The sequence below is a fragment of the Sarcophilus harrisii genome, chromosome 5 (genome assembly GCF_902635505.1).
Source record: "Sarcophilus harrisii chromosome 5, mSarHar1.11, whole genome shotgun sequence".
Classification (NCBI taxonomy): domain Eukaryota; kingdom Metazoa; phylum Chordata; class Mammalia; order Dasyuromorphia; family Dasyuridae; genus Sarcophilus; species Sarcophilus harrisii.
In genome coordinates this window covers 181485989-181506869 of record NC_045430.1, presented here as the reverse complement: position 1 = coordinate 181506869, position 20881 = coordinate 181485989, and the positions used below count along the sequence as shown (strand labels likewise).

The 20881-nt window shown below is 32.9% G+C and overlaps 1 protein-coding gene across 8 annotated transcripts in view; it reads left to right on the top strand.

The window, feature by feature from the left end:
- The window catches only part of CHCHD3 (coiled-coil-helix-coiled-coil-helix domain containing 3), a 298530-nt gene that overhangs the window by 61235 nt on the left and 216414 nt on the right, over positions 1 to 20881 (top strand). For all 8 annotated transcript variants that reach the window (XR_004229684.1, XM_031939079.1, XM_003771612.4 and 5 more), the window contains exon 3: positions 1889 to 1958. Coding sequence is in view for 7 of the 8 variants with exons in the window: in XM_031939079.1 (XP_031794939.1) it covers positions 1889 to 1958 (70 nt within the window). In the remaining variant the exon portion in view is untranslated. The remainder of the gene's footprint in view (positions 1 to 1888; positions 1959 to 20881) is intronic.

Below are 20881 nucleotides of genomic sequence, written 5' to 3'. Positions count from 1 at the left end.
TTAGCAAATGGTTATTATCTAAAAAATTTAAAGGCATTCAGCATGCCTTAGTAAGTTTATTAGAACAGCATAATACATTGTTCTTCTAGTTCTGCTTACTTCACTTTATATTAGTCTTTTCTGGATTTTCTCTAAAAAAAAACAACCCAAAAACAATTTTATTCATAATTTATTTGATTCAGTAATACTCCATTACATTTATACACTGCAATTTGTTCAGCCATTTTTCAGTTGATTGGTATCCCTTTTGTATCTTCTTTTTCCCCTCTCCCCCTTTTCCTTTTAATTCCCACTTTGAGATTAAGAATTTATTTTGCTTTGAAATACTCCATTTCCATTCCTCTGCTTTCTTTTACTCTGCTTCTTTCCTTGTCTTATTCCTCTATAGATGGGGTTCACAGTTTTCAGGGGTGAACTTTGGTGAGGGAAAACTTTATTTCATCATAACCAGTTTTCTTTGTAATCCTATGCATTTTATTTTATGTATTTAAAAACATGATTCTGTGAAGTGGTCAGTAGGCTTCAGTAGACTACCAAAGGATCTATTATATTTCAAAAACAAACAAAAAAATAAAAGGTTAAGAACACCTGGTGTAGAATTTGACACAGTATTATATCATACTGTATGTTGTATGTGCAAGTGTTTAGTTTTCTTTTGTCTAGTTGAAATAAGGATCAGGCTCATCTAATCCTTCCACCAAGTTTACATTACTCTTGTTTGGCCTCTTAATTATGAGAATTACCTCCCTGCTGAAAAAGAGCCAAGTTCATTAGAATTGGTCAAAGATGATAATTTTATTAAGCACCTCCTAAGTGCCAGACACTATTTTGACACTGGTAATAAAAAACCAAAACTCAAGCTCATTCTCATCATGCCCAATCAGAAAACTGAATACATATAGAAGTAGATGTGGAATATATAAAAAGTTAATATGAAGATGTTTGTTGTTGGTGGTGGTGTTTTTTTAAAAGGCAGTATTTGCAGCTTGGTTAGACAAAGTTTACTTGTGTTTGGCCTTTAAGAAATCTAGTAAATTCTACAAGACAGAGAGGAGCATAGCAGCCCTGGTAGGGGGAGATGCATCTACCTATGCCAGGTCATAGAGGGAAAAGATGAAATATTAGGAATGGATATGTAGATGAATTTAGCTAGAACATAGAATGCCTGGAGGGGAATTATGTACACTAAGTCTTGAAAGGTAGGCTAATGCTTGCTTGTGAAGAGTTTTAAATGTTAAACAGAGGAATTTCTATTTGATTCTAAAAGTAGTAGTGAACCATTAGAGGCTTTTTTGGTCAGGAGAATAATATGGTTAGAAATGTCTTAAGACTGACTTTTGGAAATGTTTGGAATAGAGATTGGAAAGGGAAAAAATGTTAGGTAGGAAGACTTTCATAAGGTGATAATTACGATATTACTAATGAGAAGTGATGCATCTCTGAAGCAGGAAGAAGTTCAGCTGTGTGAGCTGAGCAGAGATACATGCCAGGACTCTTGTGGAAGAAGGAGGGACAAGATTTAGAGATGTGGTAAAAGAGTGACATTTAGTATGTTTGGTTTTACAGATTGTTTATAATTCCCTGTCTCTGAACTTCCAACATAGTTTTAAGAGTTACATATAATGTTCACAGTAACTTGATGTAATGACCCCAGTTCTTCTAGTTAGTAGATTGTTGGGCATTTCAAAATTGGCTTGGAGAGTCCATTTATTTGTAGACTGGTGATAAAACTCTCCTAAAATCATTAGGGAAGTGTTGATTATATTTTTTCTGTAGTAATGATTTCCTGATTTTTAGGACAGACAGACTGTAGGCAGAATTTGATCGATTCTTTTCTAGCAGTATCTTTATTTAAATACTTATGCATTATTTTTTTTCTTATTTATAGCTAATGAAGAAGAAATGAGAAGACGAGTAGCTGAAGAATTGGCTCTGAAAGAGTCTGAAAATCTGAAAAGGTTTGTTTTACGATATATGCAATGTATTCTAATGGCATTGCCTATCTATTTAATATTTCTGGTGTCAGGACTCTTCCTCCTTTATGTATTCTGAATTAATCTCAACTGAGCTTTGGTTTTCTCATCTGCAAAATGAAGAGATGGAACTCTGTGATTTGAGGTTCCTTCTAAATTATTTTTTAAAATAAAATCCTGTAATCCTTCTGGCAAAGAAAACATGACAAAGTGAAAAAGATCACTACATTTGAATCAGAACTCTTTAGCTTACTATTAGCTGTAAATTTATGGGTAAGTCATTTACCCTTTTTTGAGATTATCTCCTCAAGTTTGAAATTATAATAATAATACTTATGCTATCTATAGAGTTGTTTTGATCTATTATATAACTGGTCTAATAGTCCTAATTCGTAATATTAACCAAAGTCCTAATTAATGTGCAGCAAGACATTTTCCTGGCATTGTTAGTTTGTTTCTCTCTCAGTGTGATTGATTTACTCCCCCAAATGTCAAAACTTACAAAAAAAAAAAAATTTAAGGGTAAAAATAAATTAATCGTCCATTATGACAAAAAATAGATAGGAGGAAAAAAAAACAACACCAGTTCAATATAACTAATCAAGACAGCAACCAAGTCTGACATCATATATATGTTTGTTCTACATCTGTTGTATCCTCTGAAAGGAAGCTGTATGATGCAGTAGTGGAAAGAATACTGTGCCTAGAGTCAGAAGACCAGAGTCCATATGCAGACTCAGACACTTATTAGCATTGTGACCCAGAGCAAATCACTTAATTTCTGTTTACCTCAGTTTGCCCAGCTTAAAAAGGGAATAATAATAAAACCTCTCTAGCTGAATTGTGATGAAGCTCAAATGAGATATTTGTGAAAAATGCCTAGCAAAGTAGATTTTATATAAATCCTCATTCTCTCCCTCCATTTTTTCAAAGAAGGGATTTGTGTTCTTATATCACTTCTTTGAGGCCAAATTTAGTTACTATAATATAGAATTGTTTCAATTTTTCAAATTCTCCTTCCCATTTACATTTTTGTAGTCACTGTATATTTTGTATTTCTCTTTGTCATTTAACTTGTCAATATTTTGTGTAACTTCATATTTGTGGTTTCCTTTTTTAAAAAAGCAATATTTAGTTACCTTCATTATATTCAATAATATTCACCCATCACAATTAGTTAAACCACTTTCCAGACTTTTTAAACTATTGAGAATGCAAATTAGTTTAAGCACTAACAGTGGTGTTATCTTACAGCATTAGCTAGGATGTTGCAGTGGATAGACTGCAGAACTTGCAATCTGGAAGAACTGAGTTCAAATTCTGCCAAAAATAGTTATTAGCTGTGTGACTCTGGGCAAATTATTTAATTTCTGTCTGACTCAATTTCCTCACCAGCAAAATGGGAATAATAGTAATAACAACTACGTGATAGGTTTATTATAAAGATAAAAATGGCACAATATATGTAATGGCCTTTGCAAATCCTAAAGTATCACATAAACTATTTCTAGTTATTAATAACAGTAACTATGATTTAAATCTTCTTGATGAGACAGCGTTGCTATTTCAAAATTTTACTGTGCTATTTTTGTTCTTTTGTATATAGTACAATGATGAACTAGTTTTAAGGACTCTTGGAGTCTGTTTAGAGTTGATATAACCAACTCAATTGCTTACTTTAATTTCATTTGCTTACATTAGTTATTCATTCTTTTTTGTTTGCTCTTTAGTTTTCATTTATTAATACTGACCCTGTGTTGCTGCTTCTGATCTGCTCTCATTTATGCGGTTATCTGGGTAGGAGGTTTTTAATGAAGTAAAATAATCTGGACTTTTTAGAACTATGTGTCTTTTACAAGGCTTTCTGGCTCATAAATCAGTTACTGGATGTTTGTAGTTAATGGAGGTTGAATTTCTGTTTTCACAGTCTATTATTGCATGTTTTAAGTATGTTTTTGTTTACATCCATGCATTGACTTTATATTAAGTATGCAAGAGAAACCCACATATAGGGTTTATACTAAATAAGAGGTTCTTTCTTGAATTAACCTGCCCAGCACTCCAACTTTGCTGCAGAGAGTCCAACTTCATTGGACTGACTACATTGTTTGAATGCCAAATGTATGCTTGCCAAAAAGATTATTTTATGGAGAACTCACAGAGCAGGTTCTCACAAGGTGGTCAGAAAAAAAACAGTACGAGGGCACTCTCAAGAATTTTAGAGACATTGGCACAGGACTGTCCAGCTTGTGTGCCCTAAATAGAGAAAGTGCTGTGCTCTGTGAGCAAAGCAGCATTAAAGTGACTCAAAAAAAAAAATAAATGCAAGATGTGCATGTAAGGTTAGAGAATCCACCCCAGATGTTCATACGAGCTATTTGTGTCTGATCAGTGGCAGGGCATTCCGAGCTTTTATTGGTCTGATCAGTTGCAGTCAGACACACTAACTGGACTCTGTTATAGTGATATCATTTTGCTTCTCTTTGTAAATGAAGGACAAAAAGCAAGATAACTAAATGTTATGCTTAGGGAACTGAGAACTGAGAGTCAGGGAACATAATTTGGGTTTATCACTAACTTCCTTGAATTATTATTTGGCCCTCAATTTTCTTATTTTAAAATTGATGAGGGCATTAGACTAGGTGATATCTCTCTGGCAACTCTAAAAAATTATCTCATTTTAAAATGTATATTTATGATAACATTTGTGAATATTAAAATAATGCTCTCCCATTTCCTTTAGAGTATATAAGGCTCATGGCACTAAATTTCTTAAATCAGAATGTAATTAGCAGTACTAAAATTATCTGCATGTATTCCAGTTGTTTCCCACATAATACTATATAATTATTTAATTGGATTAGCTTGATGGAGTATATAATTAGAAAACAGTTTTAACTTTTTTTTTTTAAAAGACTGCTTTGATTAAGAAGTAAAGCAAATCAGTATATTTCTTCTCTTTGAAATTTCTTTAAATCTAGTTCAGTTTTGACTTTTTGTTAGAATGTTATATTTAATTGGTGTATGTACTTCATATTGGACTATTCAACTTTCTTTTTATTTCCCAGTAATATAGGCTCTTTCCTTCATTCCCCTGCTCTAGCCCACTTTCTTTCTTTAAGTGGAGTAACTTTCTTTGTATGTTATTTGTTTTTTCTGTTTCATTATCTAGCTTCCATTTTCTCTGCTTTGATAAGGGGCAGATTAAATGAATATAATCATAACTGATGGAGCCAGTTTCTTATCTCTTGTTAACCAGGGTCAGCAGCCTAGTTGTAAACTGGACAAATGAACATTGATTTTAAAAAAATTGTAATTTCTGTCACCTCTTAAGAAATTGGGAGAGGTAATAGAACTTAAAAAAAAAATTTGAACAGCTTTCATGAAAATTCATGGCTGTGAAGTCTATGTTTTTTTTTTTTTTTTTTTTTTTTTAAGAAAAATCAATAATTATTACCTATTTTGTTTTCTCCCTCTCTTTCCCCTCCCTCCCTTGGAAAAGAACTTAAAATTAAATACATTTTATGTGAAATATTTTAAGAGTGCTTTTGGTACAAAATAGCATTATACCCTGCTACATTTCACAACTTAATTGAATCCAGCCTTATAAATAGTTTTAGAAAATAGATATTTTGTGATTTCTATATAACTGTGTGCATATTCATCAGTATTCCTTAATGTACCCTTGGCACATACAAAAATATGTATAGCGAACAATTAACAGATCAGTACTAGTTAAAAATATAGATTGATCAGAAGGAACAGATTAAGTACATAATCCAGAGGTGCGTGCATATTCAATCTAGTATTTGATACAGACAACTTAGTTATTGGGATGCAAGGACTCACTATTTGACAAAAAATGATAGGAAAATTGGATACTGTAACTGTATGGAAGAAATTAGATTTTTTTTTTTTAATTTTTTTTTTTTACCTTTATATTAAATTTATTTATTTTTTTTAATTTAATAGCCTTTTATTTACAGGATATATACATGGGTAACTTTACAGCATTAACAATTGCCAAACCTCTTGTTCCAATTTTTCACCTCTTACCCCCCCACCCCCTCCCCTAGATGGCAGGATGACCAGTAGATGTTAAATATATTAAAATATAACTTAGATACACAATAAGTATACATGACCAAAACATTATTTTGCTGTACAAAAAGAATCAGACTCTGAATTATTGTACAATTAGCTTGTGAAGGAAATCAGAAATGCATGTGTGCATAAATATAGGGATTGGGAATTCAATGTAATGGTTTTTAGTCATCTCCCAGAGTTCTTTTTCTGGGCATAGCTAGTTCAGTTCATTACTGCTCCATTAGAAATGATTTGGTTGATCTCGTTGCTGAGGATGGCCTGATCCATCAGAACTGGTCATCATCTAGTATTGTTGTTGAAGTATATAATGATCTCCTGGTCCTGCTCAAGGAAATTAGATTTAAACCAAAGACTTCACACCTTATATCAAGATAGACTTTAAATGGATATTTGACCTAGATATAAAATGTCAAATGAAAAACAAATCATAAACAAGTTAGAAGAACATGGAAATGGGGGTGGGGGGAAGAGAAATTACTTTTTTCCCCAAAAAACAAATTCAGTGAAGTTAACCAGTCTTCCCTGGGGTCTGACTTTGTCCCCAGTTTAAATACATTATTGCAATTACACCATTAATACACTATTATAATTACATCATTAAAGTATACTGAGTATGTGTGAACTAGAGAACCATTATATCACCAAGCTAAGTACTAAGTATATGTATACTAGAGTACCATTATCTCATCAACACCACTGAGTTAAAATCTTGTTTCAAGTATACTTCTCTAGAGTTCCACGTCTCTACAGTCTTGCTTTTAGTGTAATAAAGAACTCATTCACATTTATAAGAACTATTTCTCAATTGATAATTAATCTAATGATATGAATGGGTAGCCCTCAAAGAGTAGACATATGAGATAATGTTCTCTCACTGCTCTACTACTACTAAGTAGAGAAATGCTTATTAAAACATTTTGAGATTCTACCTCACCCAATCACAGGTGCAAAGAGGACCAAAAAAGAAATCGATAAATATTGGAGAAAGAAAACAGATGCATTGATGCACTTGCTGTTGGTAGATCGTGAATCAAAACAACTATTTTAAAAATTGATTTGGAATAGTATATAGAGAGTTGCTAAATAGTGCATTGTTAGAATCCTAGTGATAAGTCAATGGAGATGTTATGGGCCAGAACTTTAAACAAGGTACTAAGTGGAATTGATGGAAGCAATGCTTGTGTGCTTGGGTTTGCACCTTTAAGAGTTTACACATTAGAGTTCACACATTGAAGTTCACAAGTAAGGGAGATACACAAAGTTAACTTTGTAACTTTGTGAATTCACACCTCTCCTAATCCCACTCTCGGAGGAGGAGTCAACCTTTTACACCGAGCATAAAAAGAGCTTCAGTCAGTCAGTTGAGAAAAATTCAGAGTGGAGGAGCATCAGTTCAGAAGAAGCCACGAGTCAGAGTTGAGCTAGAGCCAGAAGTCACTTTGGAAGATTGACAGATTGAGAGTTCAGTTTGGGAGATTAAGAAACTAATCTGCAGTCGGGCAGAACCAAGATTCAGAGAGAGGCTGAAGCTAGCAAAAGAGCTCTCGGAACCAAAGAGAAGCTAACTGGGCTATTTTGGAAGAAACAATAAAGAGCTACTTTAACACCTGGCTGCATTTGGAGTGATTATTACTCTGAACTGAAACTAAGGCTGCCTCCCAAAAACCTCCCCAAGAAACCTATTCCCACAGAGAACCATTATATATTATAAAAAAGAAGAGAACACCACAGTACATGCCCTTTGAACTTGCTAAGCCTATACTCAAAAAAGATGAAAGAGAAAAGAAGTCCTACATTCATGTGTATATATGCCCGTACATAGTATATATGTGTTTATGTATATATGTAATGTGGAAAGCAGCCCTCACTCCAGAAGTACTAGTCCTGGATGATTGTGCACAATGCAATCTCTGAAACTGAGATGCAACAAAGTATAGATAGATTTTCTGCTGCTTATGCTAATTTTGGCCTGTTAACACCAAGAAAATACAGGAACTCCATCAGCCAACACCACACCATCTAAAATGTGGGAAAGGGGAGGTCTGACTTCCAAAGTGGGGTCTGTAGACCTTCACTTATACTCATTATGCTGATCTCTTTATTATGTGCCTGTGACCTGGATAGTATGTATACTAGAACCATGCCAGAAAACTGGCTCACTTCCATTTCAGTTGTCTTAGGAGGATTCTGAAGATCACCTGATAGGATAAGATACCTCATACTGAAGTCCTCTTTTGAACTAAACTGCTAGGTATTCAAACTCTACTGCAGAAAGTGCAGCTCCATTGCGCTGTTCAAATGCCAAATGTACTCTTGTCAAAAAGATTATTTTATGGAGAGCTCATACAAGGTAAGTACTCACAATATAAGGACACTCTTAAGAGCATAAAAAGTGATTGTATTACATGGGAGTCATTAGCCCAGCACCTCCCAGCATAGTGTTCGCTCACCAGAGAAGGTGATCTGCTCTATGAGCAAAGTAGAATTGATTAAGTCAGAAGAAATGCCAGATGTGTAAAATTTAGAGAATCTACCCAAATGTTCATAGAGACTATTTGTGTCTGACTTGCAGCAGAGCATTCCGAACTTACTTTGATCTGATCAGTCACAGTCAGACACAATGTAACTCCACTCTAACACAGTAATGTCATTTTGGTCCTCTTCAAGAAAGGACAACAACCAGAATTTTGTCAGGAATTGAAATAAGGTCCATTGTCCTGTACTTTATAGACTCTATTCTCTATTTTAAACATTGGATAATGTTTGCCCTCCATTTTTTCTGTAGCTCTCCTATTCTTAAGTGTTTTTCAAAGTTCATTAATAGGGTTTTACCAATCATGGCTGCCACTTCTGTCAATATATCCTCCATTGTATTTCATTCAGGCCTGATGACTTGAATTCTTCAAGAGTATCTATGTTTGTTTTTATTTTCTTTCTACTTATCTCGATTATCACTTTTAGGTTAGGGAGCTAAGAGTTCTTGGGCTTGGGTTGTCCCAGTTTGAATATTGTGTGTCACTGTACTGGTCATTGGCTACTGCTAATTTTCTGGGGCTTCCAGAGTCTCCATCCTGGACATTTTTAACCCCTCTGGGACTTTCTACCCAACAGGGAGTTTTCTCAGAGGAGCATTCCCATAATTGCTGCCTCTGGACATTGAACTTTGGTCTGTATGTAGTCTCATCTCTCCTTGTGCTGGGAGGGTACCCTCTGTTGGTGCTGGCTTTGCTAGTGTCTCTCTTTTCTTATTCATAGATTTGTGGCTGGCTGGGTGAAAGAGTTCACTTATTGTAACTTCTTATTGGAATATTTGAAGATTATTTTATCTTATGGGAATTTCAAGTTTTTGCAGGCCAACTGCCTGCTATCCTGTCTACAGATCCCAACTATGACTATAATTGTAAAACAAAACTAAGCCAAAAATTCCCCTAGGAATGTATTTAGATAGATATTCAATCAAATGTGTAGAGATAGTAACTTTACAGTTCTCAAAAACTGAAGGATTTCATAAGTTATCCTAATTTTAATTTTTGAGTCTCCATTCTTTTAATGCTGAATCATTAAGAATATATCTGTGATTAGATTCTGTTTCTTGATTCCATTGCAGAGCAATATAGATGAAATTATATTTTAGAATCTAACAATGCTACTGTATATTTTAAGATTTTAGTTATTAAAATTCTTACATTTTATCCTAGACCTGGTCCATTTTCATGTTGGCTAGTGTTGAACAGTAAATTTATGACACCACAAAATCTTAATATGTTAGATACGCAAAAATTTTAGTACATATACTAGGGAAGGTCATAGACTTTAGTTTGTATTCTGTGTTTTTCTCATTATAAATCCTGATAAAGGGAATATATATTCCTGTTAGTGAATTTTCAAGCATATGTCAGTACTCTTTCTTTGATTGTGATTTAGTGTGTTTCTTGTCTTGTAAATCATTGACAATATCACATTGAAATTGTTGGAGGCCAATTTAGTCAGAACTAATAGATTTCAGCATAAGCAGTATAAAAACTCGGCTTACTTTTCACCTGCGCCCTCTTTACAAAAACCAAATTTTGACAGCAAGAAAAATGTGAACACTTCAGACCTCTAGCCTTTGACATTTGAATTTCACCTCTTACCTTAGAAAGGCAAGTAAAATTGTTATATTTTTAATAATCTTTTTCAGGATCTCAAGAGGAAAGGGGGGGAATAAGTGTAAGATGTTGCAACCAGAGAGTTGTACATCAAGATTTCTTATCTCTGTCAAAAAATAGACTAGAGGTGAGAATATTTTTTTTTTTGCCCTTTAAATTAAAAAATATACTAATACTAGCTTTAAAATGAATTGATTCAGTGCATAAAATAATTTTTTAGAGCATAGTTCAGTTGAAATATTGATGTTTAATAAGTACCATATAGCATTTTTGATTTTATTATAACTTTAGATAGTAATTGAGTTTATATACATTGTCTTTAGTACTGTTCTTTATATTTTCATCATAAAAGAAGTGTTAAACTTATTTCTACTTTTTGTTCTCCAAAGAATAATGTCATGTACAACTTTGAGAAGTTTAATAATTTAGCCAGTTTCTTCTGCCAAAATTATGTATGGCAGATTTATTGTGATATGATTTCTGCTGTGGGTGAAAGAAAGAAAAAAGGAAATGATCTACTTATAAATGATTGCTTCAAGGCAGTGTTTTCAGTACTTGGTGGTTATCTTGTATCATGGTAGGATAGGTAAATCTTGGAAATAGAACTTCTAGGAAGAATTACTGTTTATCATACTGAAAATTAGAAATGAGAGAAGAAAAGAATGAAATCTTATCTTAAAAAAAAAACAACAGTTTAATAATTAGTCCAGAAACAACTGGTACTTGTCTTATAAATATTTTAATTTAGTAAAATGTTTGAATCCTGTTTTCTAGTCATTGATAATGGTGGTTTATTTACATACTGACCTCTCCCAACTGAAACATACCAACCTACCTATAATTTATGAATTTTTAAAAGAGACAGGAAATAAGAATTGTTGAAAGTGATAATCTTTATTAAATATTATCATAACCTTCTAGAGACAGAAGTGACCTTGAAAGATGTTGACAATGGATTTATGATTCTTAGTAGGGGGTTATATATTGGATGACCTGTGGTCTAGCAGCTCTCGCTGTCAGCTTTGTTTCAGGGCTGTGATTAATATGAATGGCAGGATGCTTTTCTATTTTATTTTGTAAAGACACTTAAGAAAAACATACCAGAATGTAGTCATAATTCTTTTTAATACTTGGATCATTCAGTAAGTACTTATTAAGTTCTTCCTATTTTCTGGGTGCTCTGACAAGAATATTATTTCTAATTTCTATCTGAAACTTCTTAGACTTTAGTTTAAACAGACTTTTCATTGACTAGTTGTGATAGACAGTATTCCCTATTCTGTCTTTTATAATACTTCCTATATTTAAAAACTCTTAAGATATTCTACTATATGAACATACCATTTCTTGAAAACTGGCTTGGTAGCCTACTTTTCTATTCTTTTTCATGCCCATTATTTCGTGATGTTCTTCTTGGTTAAAAACAATTCTTTTATTGAGCTTAAAAGTAGACATTGATATTTAGTTGCATATTTAATAGAAGATTATTTTATCTTCATTCATTAATTTCTTCATAAGCTTACTAAAAACATAGAGCTATATTGTTTCACTGCTTTTTTCCTCTTTAAGTTAAAGTAGAATATTTGCATTTTTAAATAGAAGCACTATACTTTAAATAGCCAACAATTATTAATGACTGCTTATTTTGTATATTGTGTATATTCTTTTGATAGTCTTTTAGAATTATAAACCTTTTAGAAACTATCCTTGTTAAATTTTTTTTAAACCCATTTTAGGCTTATCTTTGGTTTTGTGCATTTTTCAGTACTACCTATAGCTAAAAAAAGAGTTTCTCCTCTTTAAGAAGTTATCTAACAATACACAAATACAAGACCTGAAAAGACTACTTGACTGTTTCTTCTCTTAGGTGATATCATGGATAGTGTGATGAGCTGTAGTCAGAAAGACCCAGAGTTCAAAGGACCTTAGATACTTACTGGTTTCTTGATTTTAGGTATGTCACGTATCTTGTATTTGCCTCAGTTTCTTCAATTTTAAAGTGGGATTAATAAGTGTGTCTACCTTTTAGTGTTATGAGGATCAAATGATGCAGTAGTTATAAAGCACTTAACACAGCATTTACTACATAGTAGTACCTTATTACTATTAGTTGTTATTATTCCACTCTTTTCATCCAGGATTTTCAGAAAAGTTGAGAAAAGTACTGGAGTTGGTGCACTTGGCTTTGAAAATATGGGGTAGGAATAGATAAGATATTTATTTTCCTTTAATGATTTGAGGATAGAAGAAAGAAAACTTTTTATTTAAAAGTCAAAAATTGTTCTACTGAATCCCATCAAGTTGGAGGCAAATTTGGACAATAAAAGCTAGATATAAACTTTAGAAAATGATGATGTTGCCACTATTATATATTTATGCCAAATTGTAAAAAATTATATTCTGTTATTTCAAGCTTATCCAAAATTGACCTCCTGCATCCTCTGTGCTGATTGTTGAATGTTAGCTGCCATAAAATCTTTGAACTTAGAGAGTTTGTAGACCATCTGTAGAACTATAACACAAGCACAAATATTACTTAATAATATTTATTGCAATAAAGCATTATAGAGCTGCAAAACAATGCTGTATATACAACAGATGACTTTGGGAGCTAAATTAGGCTCAATCTCTTGAATGAGATAATGTTTAAGTTGGAGTTCAATAAATAATGACTAGAAAGGAGGGACATTTCAGCTTTTGGAAAACAGCTTGAAAAGACAAGAAAAGTGGCAGAAGAATGCTTTAATCCTTTTAAGGCCTGGCTTTTTTTCTTGCTTTTGCCACTGTTCAGGTTTTGTGTTGTTGTGTTTTTCCCTTCACTCTCTCAGTGTCTCACCCCTAACTGTACCCACTGTACTGAACTGCAAAGTGGACACTCATTCTAGCAAATTTTTTGCAATTCACTAACTTCTCCAAAAAAGTGAGTTTTTAATACTCACTCACTCCAGGACTATTATGTTTCATGAATCCTACTTTCAAACAGTAGTACTTTCAAACAATTTTGCCAAGTTTTGTGGTTTCACATCATAACCACTACTGACATGATAAAGAAAAATAAAAGTTTAAATTAAAATCACTCACTGTAAGTCAACTTACTCAATTACAACAAACAGTATTTAACATTTTTAATGGAAGATTTGGAAGAAATGGAAGTTCTTTTGAATCCTATTCTTAGTCTGTTGTAAAATTAAAAAATTTTTTTCATGTTTTAGTTGCTTTTTAAAAGACCTAAATCTATATACATGTATAGGTGTGTGTGTGTGCATGCGCGCCAGTAGTGGTTTCTGATATGTTTTACAGCATATGGCACATATGTATATTAAGAACTACTTAATTATTAGTGCATTCAAAGAGGTTGCATGGAAAGAATGGTGGTGTCTTAGATTTGAATCCAAGAAACATTCATCTCTCCCTCCTAATGCTCCTATTTTCTATTCTTTGTTCTTAATGTGCCCTCTTTTTTTCCTATCCCTCAATTCTTACCTAGGTAACCTTTGTACTGTTAGGTTCCCCTCTCTTCATTGTCAGGTCTTGCCAAATGAGTAAACTCCACTATATTCTACCTTTGAGTACCTTTTTGCTAATCACCTCTTTTGATTTCCCAGGATTGGATTATTTTCCCCATTCATCTTTCTTGGTCTAATTTATATACTGATGAATGGAGTAGAAATGGTATCTGGTTCACTACAAATTTAGATTACATAATCATAACTAGTAGCAAAGAAGTCCTTCTACTCACTGCAGCAAGGAAATCTTTTTATACCTCTTTACTGCAGGGCAGGACTTTGACTCCTCCCTAATCATTAGCTATTCTATTCACTATAGACTAGGCTGTGTCAAAGCTTTTCATCCTTATTACAAATATTATCTGGTATTCCTGTCCTAGTTTCTTTCTTTTCTTTTTTTTTTCCTTAGTATCACTTTATTTTTCCAATTACATGTAAAAATAGTTTTTCAATATTCATTTTTTGTAAGATTTTGTGTCTTCTCTCCAAGATAGCAGGCAATCTGATGTAGGTTATACATGTACAATAATTTTAAACATATTAGCCATGTTGTGAAAGAAAAATCAGAAGAAAGAGGGGAAAAAAACATGAGAAAGAAAAAGCAAACCAAAAAAAAAAAAAGGTTAAAATAGTATGCTTTTGTGCAAAAATGTTTGTAGGACCTCTTTTTTGTAGTGGCAAGGATGCCCATCAGTTGGAGATTGGCTGAATAAATTATGGTATAGGAATGTTCAGGATTGTTTTTGTTCTATAAGAAACGATCAGCAGGATGATTTCAGAGGGGCCTGGTGAGACTTATATGGATTGAAGTTAAGTGAAATAAGCAAAACCAGGAGATCATTATACACAGCAGTAAGCTTATGTGATGATCAACTATGAATGACTTGGCTCTTTTCAACAATGAGGTGATCCAAGGCATTGTACCATCTGCATCCAGAGAGAGAACTATGAAGACTGAATGTGAATCAAAGCATAGTATTTTCACCTTTTTGTTGTTGTTGTTTGTTTGTTGATTTGTTTGTTTTGTTTTGTTTTTCTTTCTTGGGTTTTTTCCCCTTTTAATTTTCTTGCACCTTATAATGAATATGGAAATAGTTTAGAAGAATTGCATATGTAGGGGAAGCTAGATATTAGTACCAGCCCAGAAGACAGAAGGATCCGAGTTCAAATCCAGCCTCACACACATAGCACTTACTACCTGTGTGACTTTGGGCAAGTCACTTAACCCCAATTGCTTCACGCAATTAAAAAAAAAATAAAGGGCACATGTGTTTAATTTATATCAGATTATTTGCTGTTTTGGGGAGGAAGGAGAGGGAGAGAATTTGGAACACAAGGTTTTGCAAAGGGGAATATTGAAATCTTTGCATGTATTTGCAAAAATAAAATTTCATAAAAATTTCCCTGGGGGTGGAAATTAGAAGGTGACCTTGTAGACAGATGATGGAGAGAGACACTGTAATGGGGATAATAACAGCACCTATTTTATAGGGTTTCTGTGAAGATCACATGAGGTAATAATTGCAAAATGCATAGCCCAGTGCTTGGTACATATTAGGCACTTAATTATTTGATATCTTCCCTTTGAGTCATCTCACTTAAGAAACATGGAAAACAGGGGTGGGAAAATATGAGACAGTATGTGGAGAGATATTAAGGAAAGCTAATCAACACATCAACGATCTGACAGGTATGTACAGTGTTTTATGTCCTTAATCTTCCCTATGTGCAGAAAAGGGAGTTTGTTCACTTAATGACATAGCATTTAGTTTGGTTGTACTCTTTCCTTTTGCATTGTTGTAATTGTTTACCTCATTTGCCTGGCTTTCCTTCCTTCATTCTACATCACTGCATCTCCTTATATTTCTCTTAATTCTTTATGTTGGTTATTTCTTAGGCTGCAATAGTATTCTATTAGATTTATGTATCACATTTAGCTATTTGCTACTTAATGTATACTTTAATTCTAGTTTTTTGCTGGCACACAAAATACTGCTATAAGTATTATGCAACTTTCCCTCTGATGTTTCTGTGATAATGCATAGCACTGGGAAATCTCTGGATCAAAGGATAGCAATATTTTAGTCACTTTTTTGCCATACATTTAAATTGCTTTTTAGAATTGAGATTTGGCTCTGCTGACAGTGAATACTTTTCTTTTCTCAACTGTTCTAACGTTGACTATGACCAGTTTTTGAACTCATTGCAAGTTACTTCAGAGTTTGCATTTCATCTTGGTGATTTAGAGTAATTTCATATAGTTGTTAATAGTTTGTATTTCTCCTTTTGAAACCATTGGTTCATATGCTTGGATTTCTTAACTGAAAAATAACTCTTGAATCTATGTGTGCCAATTTGCACAGATAATTGTGGATATAAGATCCTTATAAGAAGATATTTTATGCAGATTTCTTTTCATAATCAACAGTTTGCCTTCTTAGATACAAAAGTATACAAAAAAGTATACAAAAGTATACAAAAGTAATAGTGTTTCTGTATAAAAACAGCAAAATTAAGGGGTATATGATAGACATTTCATTAAAAGGAATTATAAAATGCTCGATACAACTGAAAGTAAATCTGCCTTGATACATTAACTTTTTATAAATGCAATTATATGGTTAGGTCATTCCAACCAATAAAATAATTATTATACTCCATAAATTAATTTAGAAATGTAGGGGAATACCAAACTATTAAGGAGAAATACTTCATAGAGCTAGACAAAATAAGTTTTTGGAGAAATTTGGAGAAATAAGAATTTCATTGAAAATAGTGAAATAAAAGGAAAGAATGAAGGAAGATTAGCATTTCCAGATCTCAGTTCATATTACAAAGCAGTAATAAATAGAGATAACTATTTGGTACTAGTTAAAACATAATAATGTAAATTGATAGAACCAGAGATAGTGAAGAATCAGAAAAGTTGAACTTAGCAATAATTCAATGTCAATAAACCTGAGTGCATAATTTTTTTTTGAGCAGATCTTTCAATATTACTTAAACTTTCAGGAAAACTGGGAAATATTTTCATAGCAGTCAAACTCAGCATCTGAGGTGGTTTGCTATATTTTCAAAATGCATTTGTGACCTGAAAAGGTCATTTTTTTTTTTTTTTAAAATTGAAGCTAATCAGATCAATTACTTTTTCTCATTATGTCTATGGGAACAGTGCTTAAACAAAGAATAAATACAATGGCAAAAGTTAAAATAATTTTCATTACCTGGGATGGAAATTTATTTTGTTCAAACAAAATCAATGCTATTAACATAAGAAAAGTTGTTGATTGGGGAACAAATTTTGTAAGAAATATCTCTGTTATAGATATCTAAAATATATAATCAACTCAAAAAAAATAATATGAAGAACTATTCTTTTATAGATAAATGGCCAAAAGATATGAAGAAATATTTCAAAAAGAAATGCAAGCTCCTGCTAACCACTAAAATGGAAAGGAGTAAAACCAAAACCAATCTCAGATTTCTTCTCACATCCTATTGTATCATGTATACTCATGCATCTTTGGTTTCTGGTAATACTATTTATTTACCTTTTAATCATAGTGATTATATTTCTGTTAATATCCCATTTTGTTTATAAACTATGTTTTTTAAAAATCAGTTTCCAAAAATTAGCTGTCCTGACATTTTACTTTTGGAACTGGAATATTGGATACTTCCATCAAAATATATGTAAACATGGGAACAGTTTATTAGTTGTGAACCATTAACAATTTCCTCCATTCACTGAAGTTTTAGATTCTGCAGACATACCTCTTTAGTTAGAAATATTTTAGAGTTACACCTTTTGATATGGTGTATTTTAGCTCCTAATTAAATGAAAAAAAGACTGTTTAACAATATGTGTGTCATGTTGTAATGTTCGGGCTAGCTTTCTGGAGGCCCTCCAAAAGGGCCTTCATCTCATCAGGATATACCCCATGAGAATGGACAAGAATAGAGTCCAAAGTCTTTATTGTCTGTTAGACAGTCTGTGTCTGCCATAATCTGACCCAGTCTCTTCCAGCAGTCTGCCAGTCTGCTAGTCTGACTTCTCTCAAAGCCTCTTGAGCTTCTTTTGTAAACTGGCGTGGTGAATTTAAAGCACTGTCCCCCCTTAAAATGCCATAATGGTTGTAATTGATGGGTAAGTAAGTCTAATACTCGATGCATCCATTGGATTTCTCCTATCAATTTATGAAAGTCGTTTAAATTGTTTAGCTTCTCTGTTCTTAAGGAAAGTTTTTGTACCATAAGCACTTAAGGGTATACTTCATATCCTAAATATTGAAAAGGAGCATGTCTTTGATTTTTTTTTTCTGGAGCTATGTGAAACTTGTAGTTCCTTAGTGTTTCTATGGTCTTTTATAGATATTTTGTAGACATGCTTCTAACATTTGCTCCTCAGGTGCACATCCCAATATATCATCCATGTAACATAATAACATAACTTTTGGAAATGCTTTTCTTACTGGAGTAAGAGCAGCAGCAACATACATTTGACGCATAGTAGGGCTATTTTTCATTCCCTGTGACAAAACTGTCCATTCATAACTTTTCTAAGGCTCAGCTAAATTAATACTGGACACTGAAAAGGCAATTTTTTTCATATCCTCCTTATCCAGAGGGATAGAATAGAAATAGTTCTTAATGTCTATAACCCAAAGAGACCGTTCTCTAAGCAGTTGAGTAGGAGATAGAAGTCCAGACTGAAGAGTTCCCATGGTTTCCATCTGTTCATATCCTTTTCTTAAATCAGTTAACATCCTCCATTTTCTAGATTTCTTTTCTTTTTCTTTTTTTTTTTTTTTTACAACACATACGGGGAATTCCAAGGACTTAGAGAAGGTTGTAAGTGTCCTTGGTCAAGTTGCTCCTGTACTATATCTAATAAGGCCTGAATTTTTTCACTTGTTAAGGGCCATTGTTCTACCCACACTGGTGTATCAGTTTTCCATTGAATGGGAACAGGTGAGTGTTGGAAGGCCTTCAACAGCAACCCTGCCTAAAAACCTAAGCATTCAATTATAATCCTAACATGTTGTAAGATGCCTCTTCCCCATAGATTGATGGGGATTTTTTCAACTACAAAAGGAATAAAAGCTTCTGTTTCACCTTCAAATGTCCATCTCAAAGGGGTAGTAGCACTAACTTCAGCTGTTATTGCTTCTCCTATGCCACACATATAGGTGTCTCCCTTAGTCTTTGGCCAGTGACTAGACCAGTTGGCAGCTCTAATGACTATATGATCTTCATGTGTCTACCAATACTTCCAGTGGTATGACATTTACATCATGTAATAGCTTAAATTTTGAATCTTTGATTAAGGAGTTAATTGTATTGATTTTATTTTTTCTTCTAGTTCCATGTTACTGTGAATTAAAATCCATTGCTCTAGAACTTTGCTTTCCTGAATTAGGTAGGTGGGGAGAGAAGTTAAAAGATAGTAGAAAATAATTTGTTATTACAGACATTTTTAGACATATATTAGAATTTTGTAAATTGTATTGTAACTAAGGAAGTGTTATTATAGATAAATACTTTTTAGTCCCAAGCAATAGCCCCGATAAGATTCCTATCCACTTGTATATGTATAGCTATTGTGTTGCCTGCCCATTTATGTCCATCTTCTCCTCATTTATATTGGTTTAGTTTATTAAAGATGGATTCTAAAATATTTTGCAGTATTTAATTGAACATTTTTCATGCAACTGTTAAAAAATCATTAAATAGATGAAAAGCTTTTTAAAAATCACAAGTATGCATTTAAAACCAGTCAATCCATCAAAATAATATAAAGCAAGATTGAAACTGAAAATTAATATACATTTAAATGATCATAACCTTATAAAACAAAAAATAATAAGCATCACTACCTATCATATCTGACTGACATTATTCATTACGAAGTTGGCACAGAAATGTTGTCTGCAAGAGTTTTAGAATGTCTTCATAGCAACCTAGATTTAAAAAAAAAAATTTCCTAAAACTTTCAAGTAGATTTTTGATGCTTGTTGCATAGAAAAGGGAAAGAAAAAAAAAAGAATAGATGGGTTAATGAATAAAAATAGTATTAAAGGGTTAATATAAACTATGGGACCATAAATACAAAAGTGAATCAGTCTCTACTCTTGAGGAGCTTACATTATAATAGGGAGAAACAAAAAATAGGGGGAAAAGGTGGGGGCTTTTTTTTTTTTTTCTATAATATGAAACAAGGTTATTTTGCTTTGTTACAAGCTATGTGGAATTCACCAGTTAGGACACTGTAGGTCATAGAACTAAAAGCTTCATTGTTATTGTGGGTTACTAAAGTAGAAAAATAGAATGTATCCAATAGATAGGAATGGAAGAAGTGAAAACCAAAATTTGCATTCGTTTTCCTTTTAAAAGAAAATGGATTATGCTTTTCTTGAACTATTCCCATATCATTGAACTTAATCTTCATCTTATTTGGATTTAGGAACTTGATTTGATTTTCAAACTAGGGAATTCTTGGCTTCAGTCTTTATTTAGAAGAAAAATCTTCTCTTTCTTTGTTCTCTTGTTCATAGAAGCAGTTATTTTAGCTATACTCCCATCTGAATGAGCAATATGACAATTTGAGGATCATTAGGATAAAGCTCAATCTCTACTAGCAATATTTCACATGTGGCTTGCTTTTTAACTTAGTTAAAAACATCCTTACACTGGAAATCCTTAGACTGTGAAAAGTATATCATGGCATGTATTTGTATTCTCGATTGAGCTGATGCAACATATTTTTTAATAGGTATAGTTTTGTTTTAGCTTTGAATTCCATTTTCATAAAACAAAATTTACTTCCCATTCCACATTGATCTAGCTACACTGACCTATTTATTGCACTCTATCTCTTAGTTTCTCTTCTTTACTCTAGTTTTCTCCCTCCTCTAGAATCCCTCTTCTCTGCCTTTTACTTTCCATGGCCAACTTTGAGACATGACAAAATGTCACCTTCTATGAGAAGCCTTTTCCGGTATCTTCTGGTGCTGGCTTCCTTCTGAGATTGATTCTTTTCTATTCACTCTGTCTCTTGTATGAATTTAGTTATTTACGTGCTGCCTGCTATCTTCAATATGTCTCCCCCAGAGGGTTAGGACATTGTTTTTGCCTTTCTTTGTGTTCT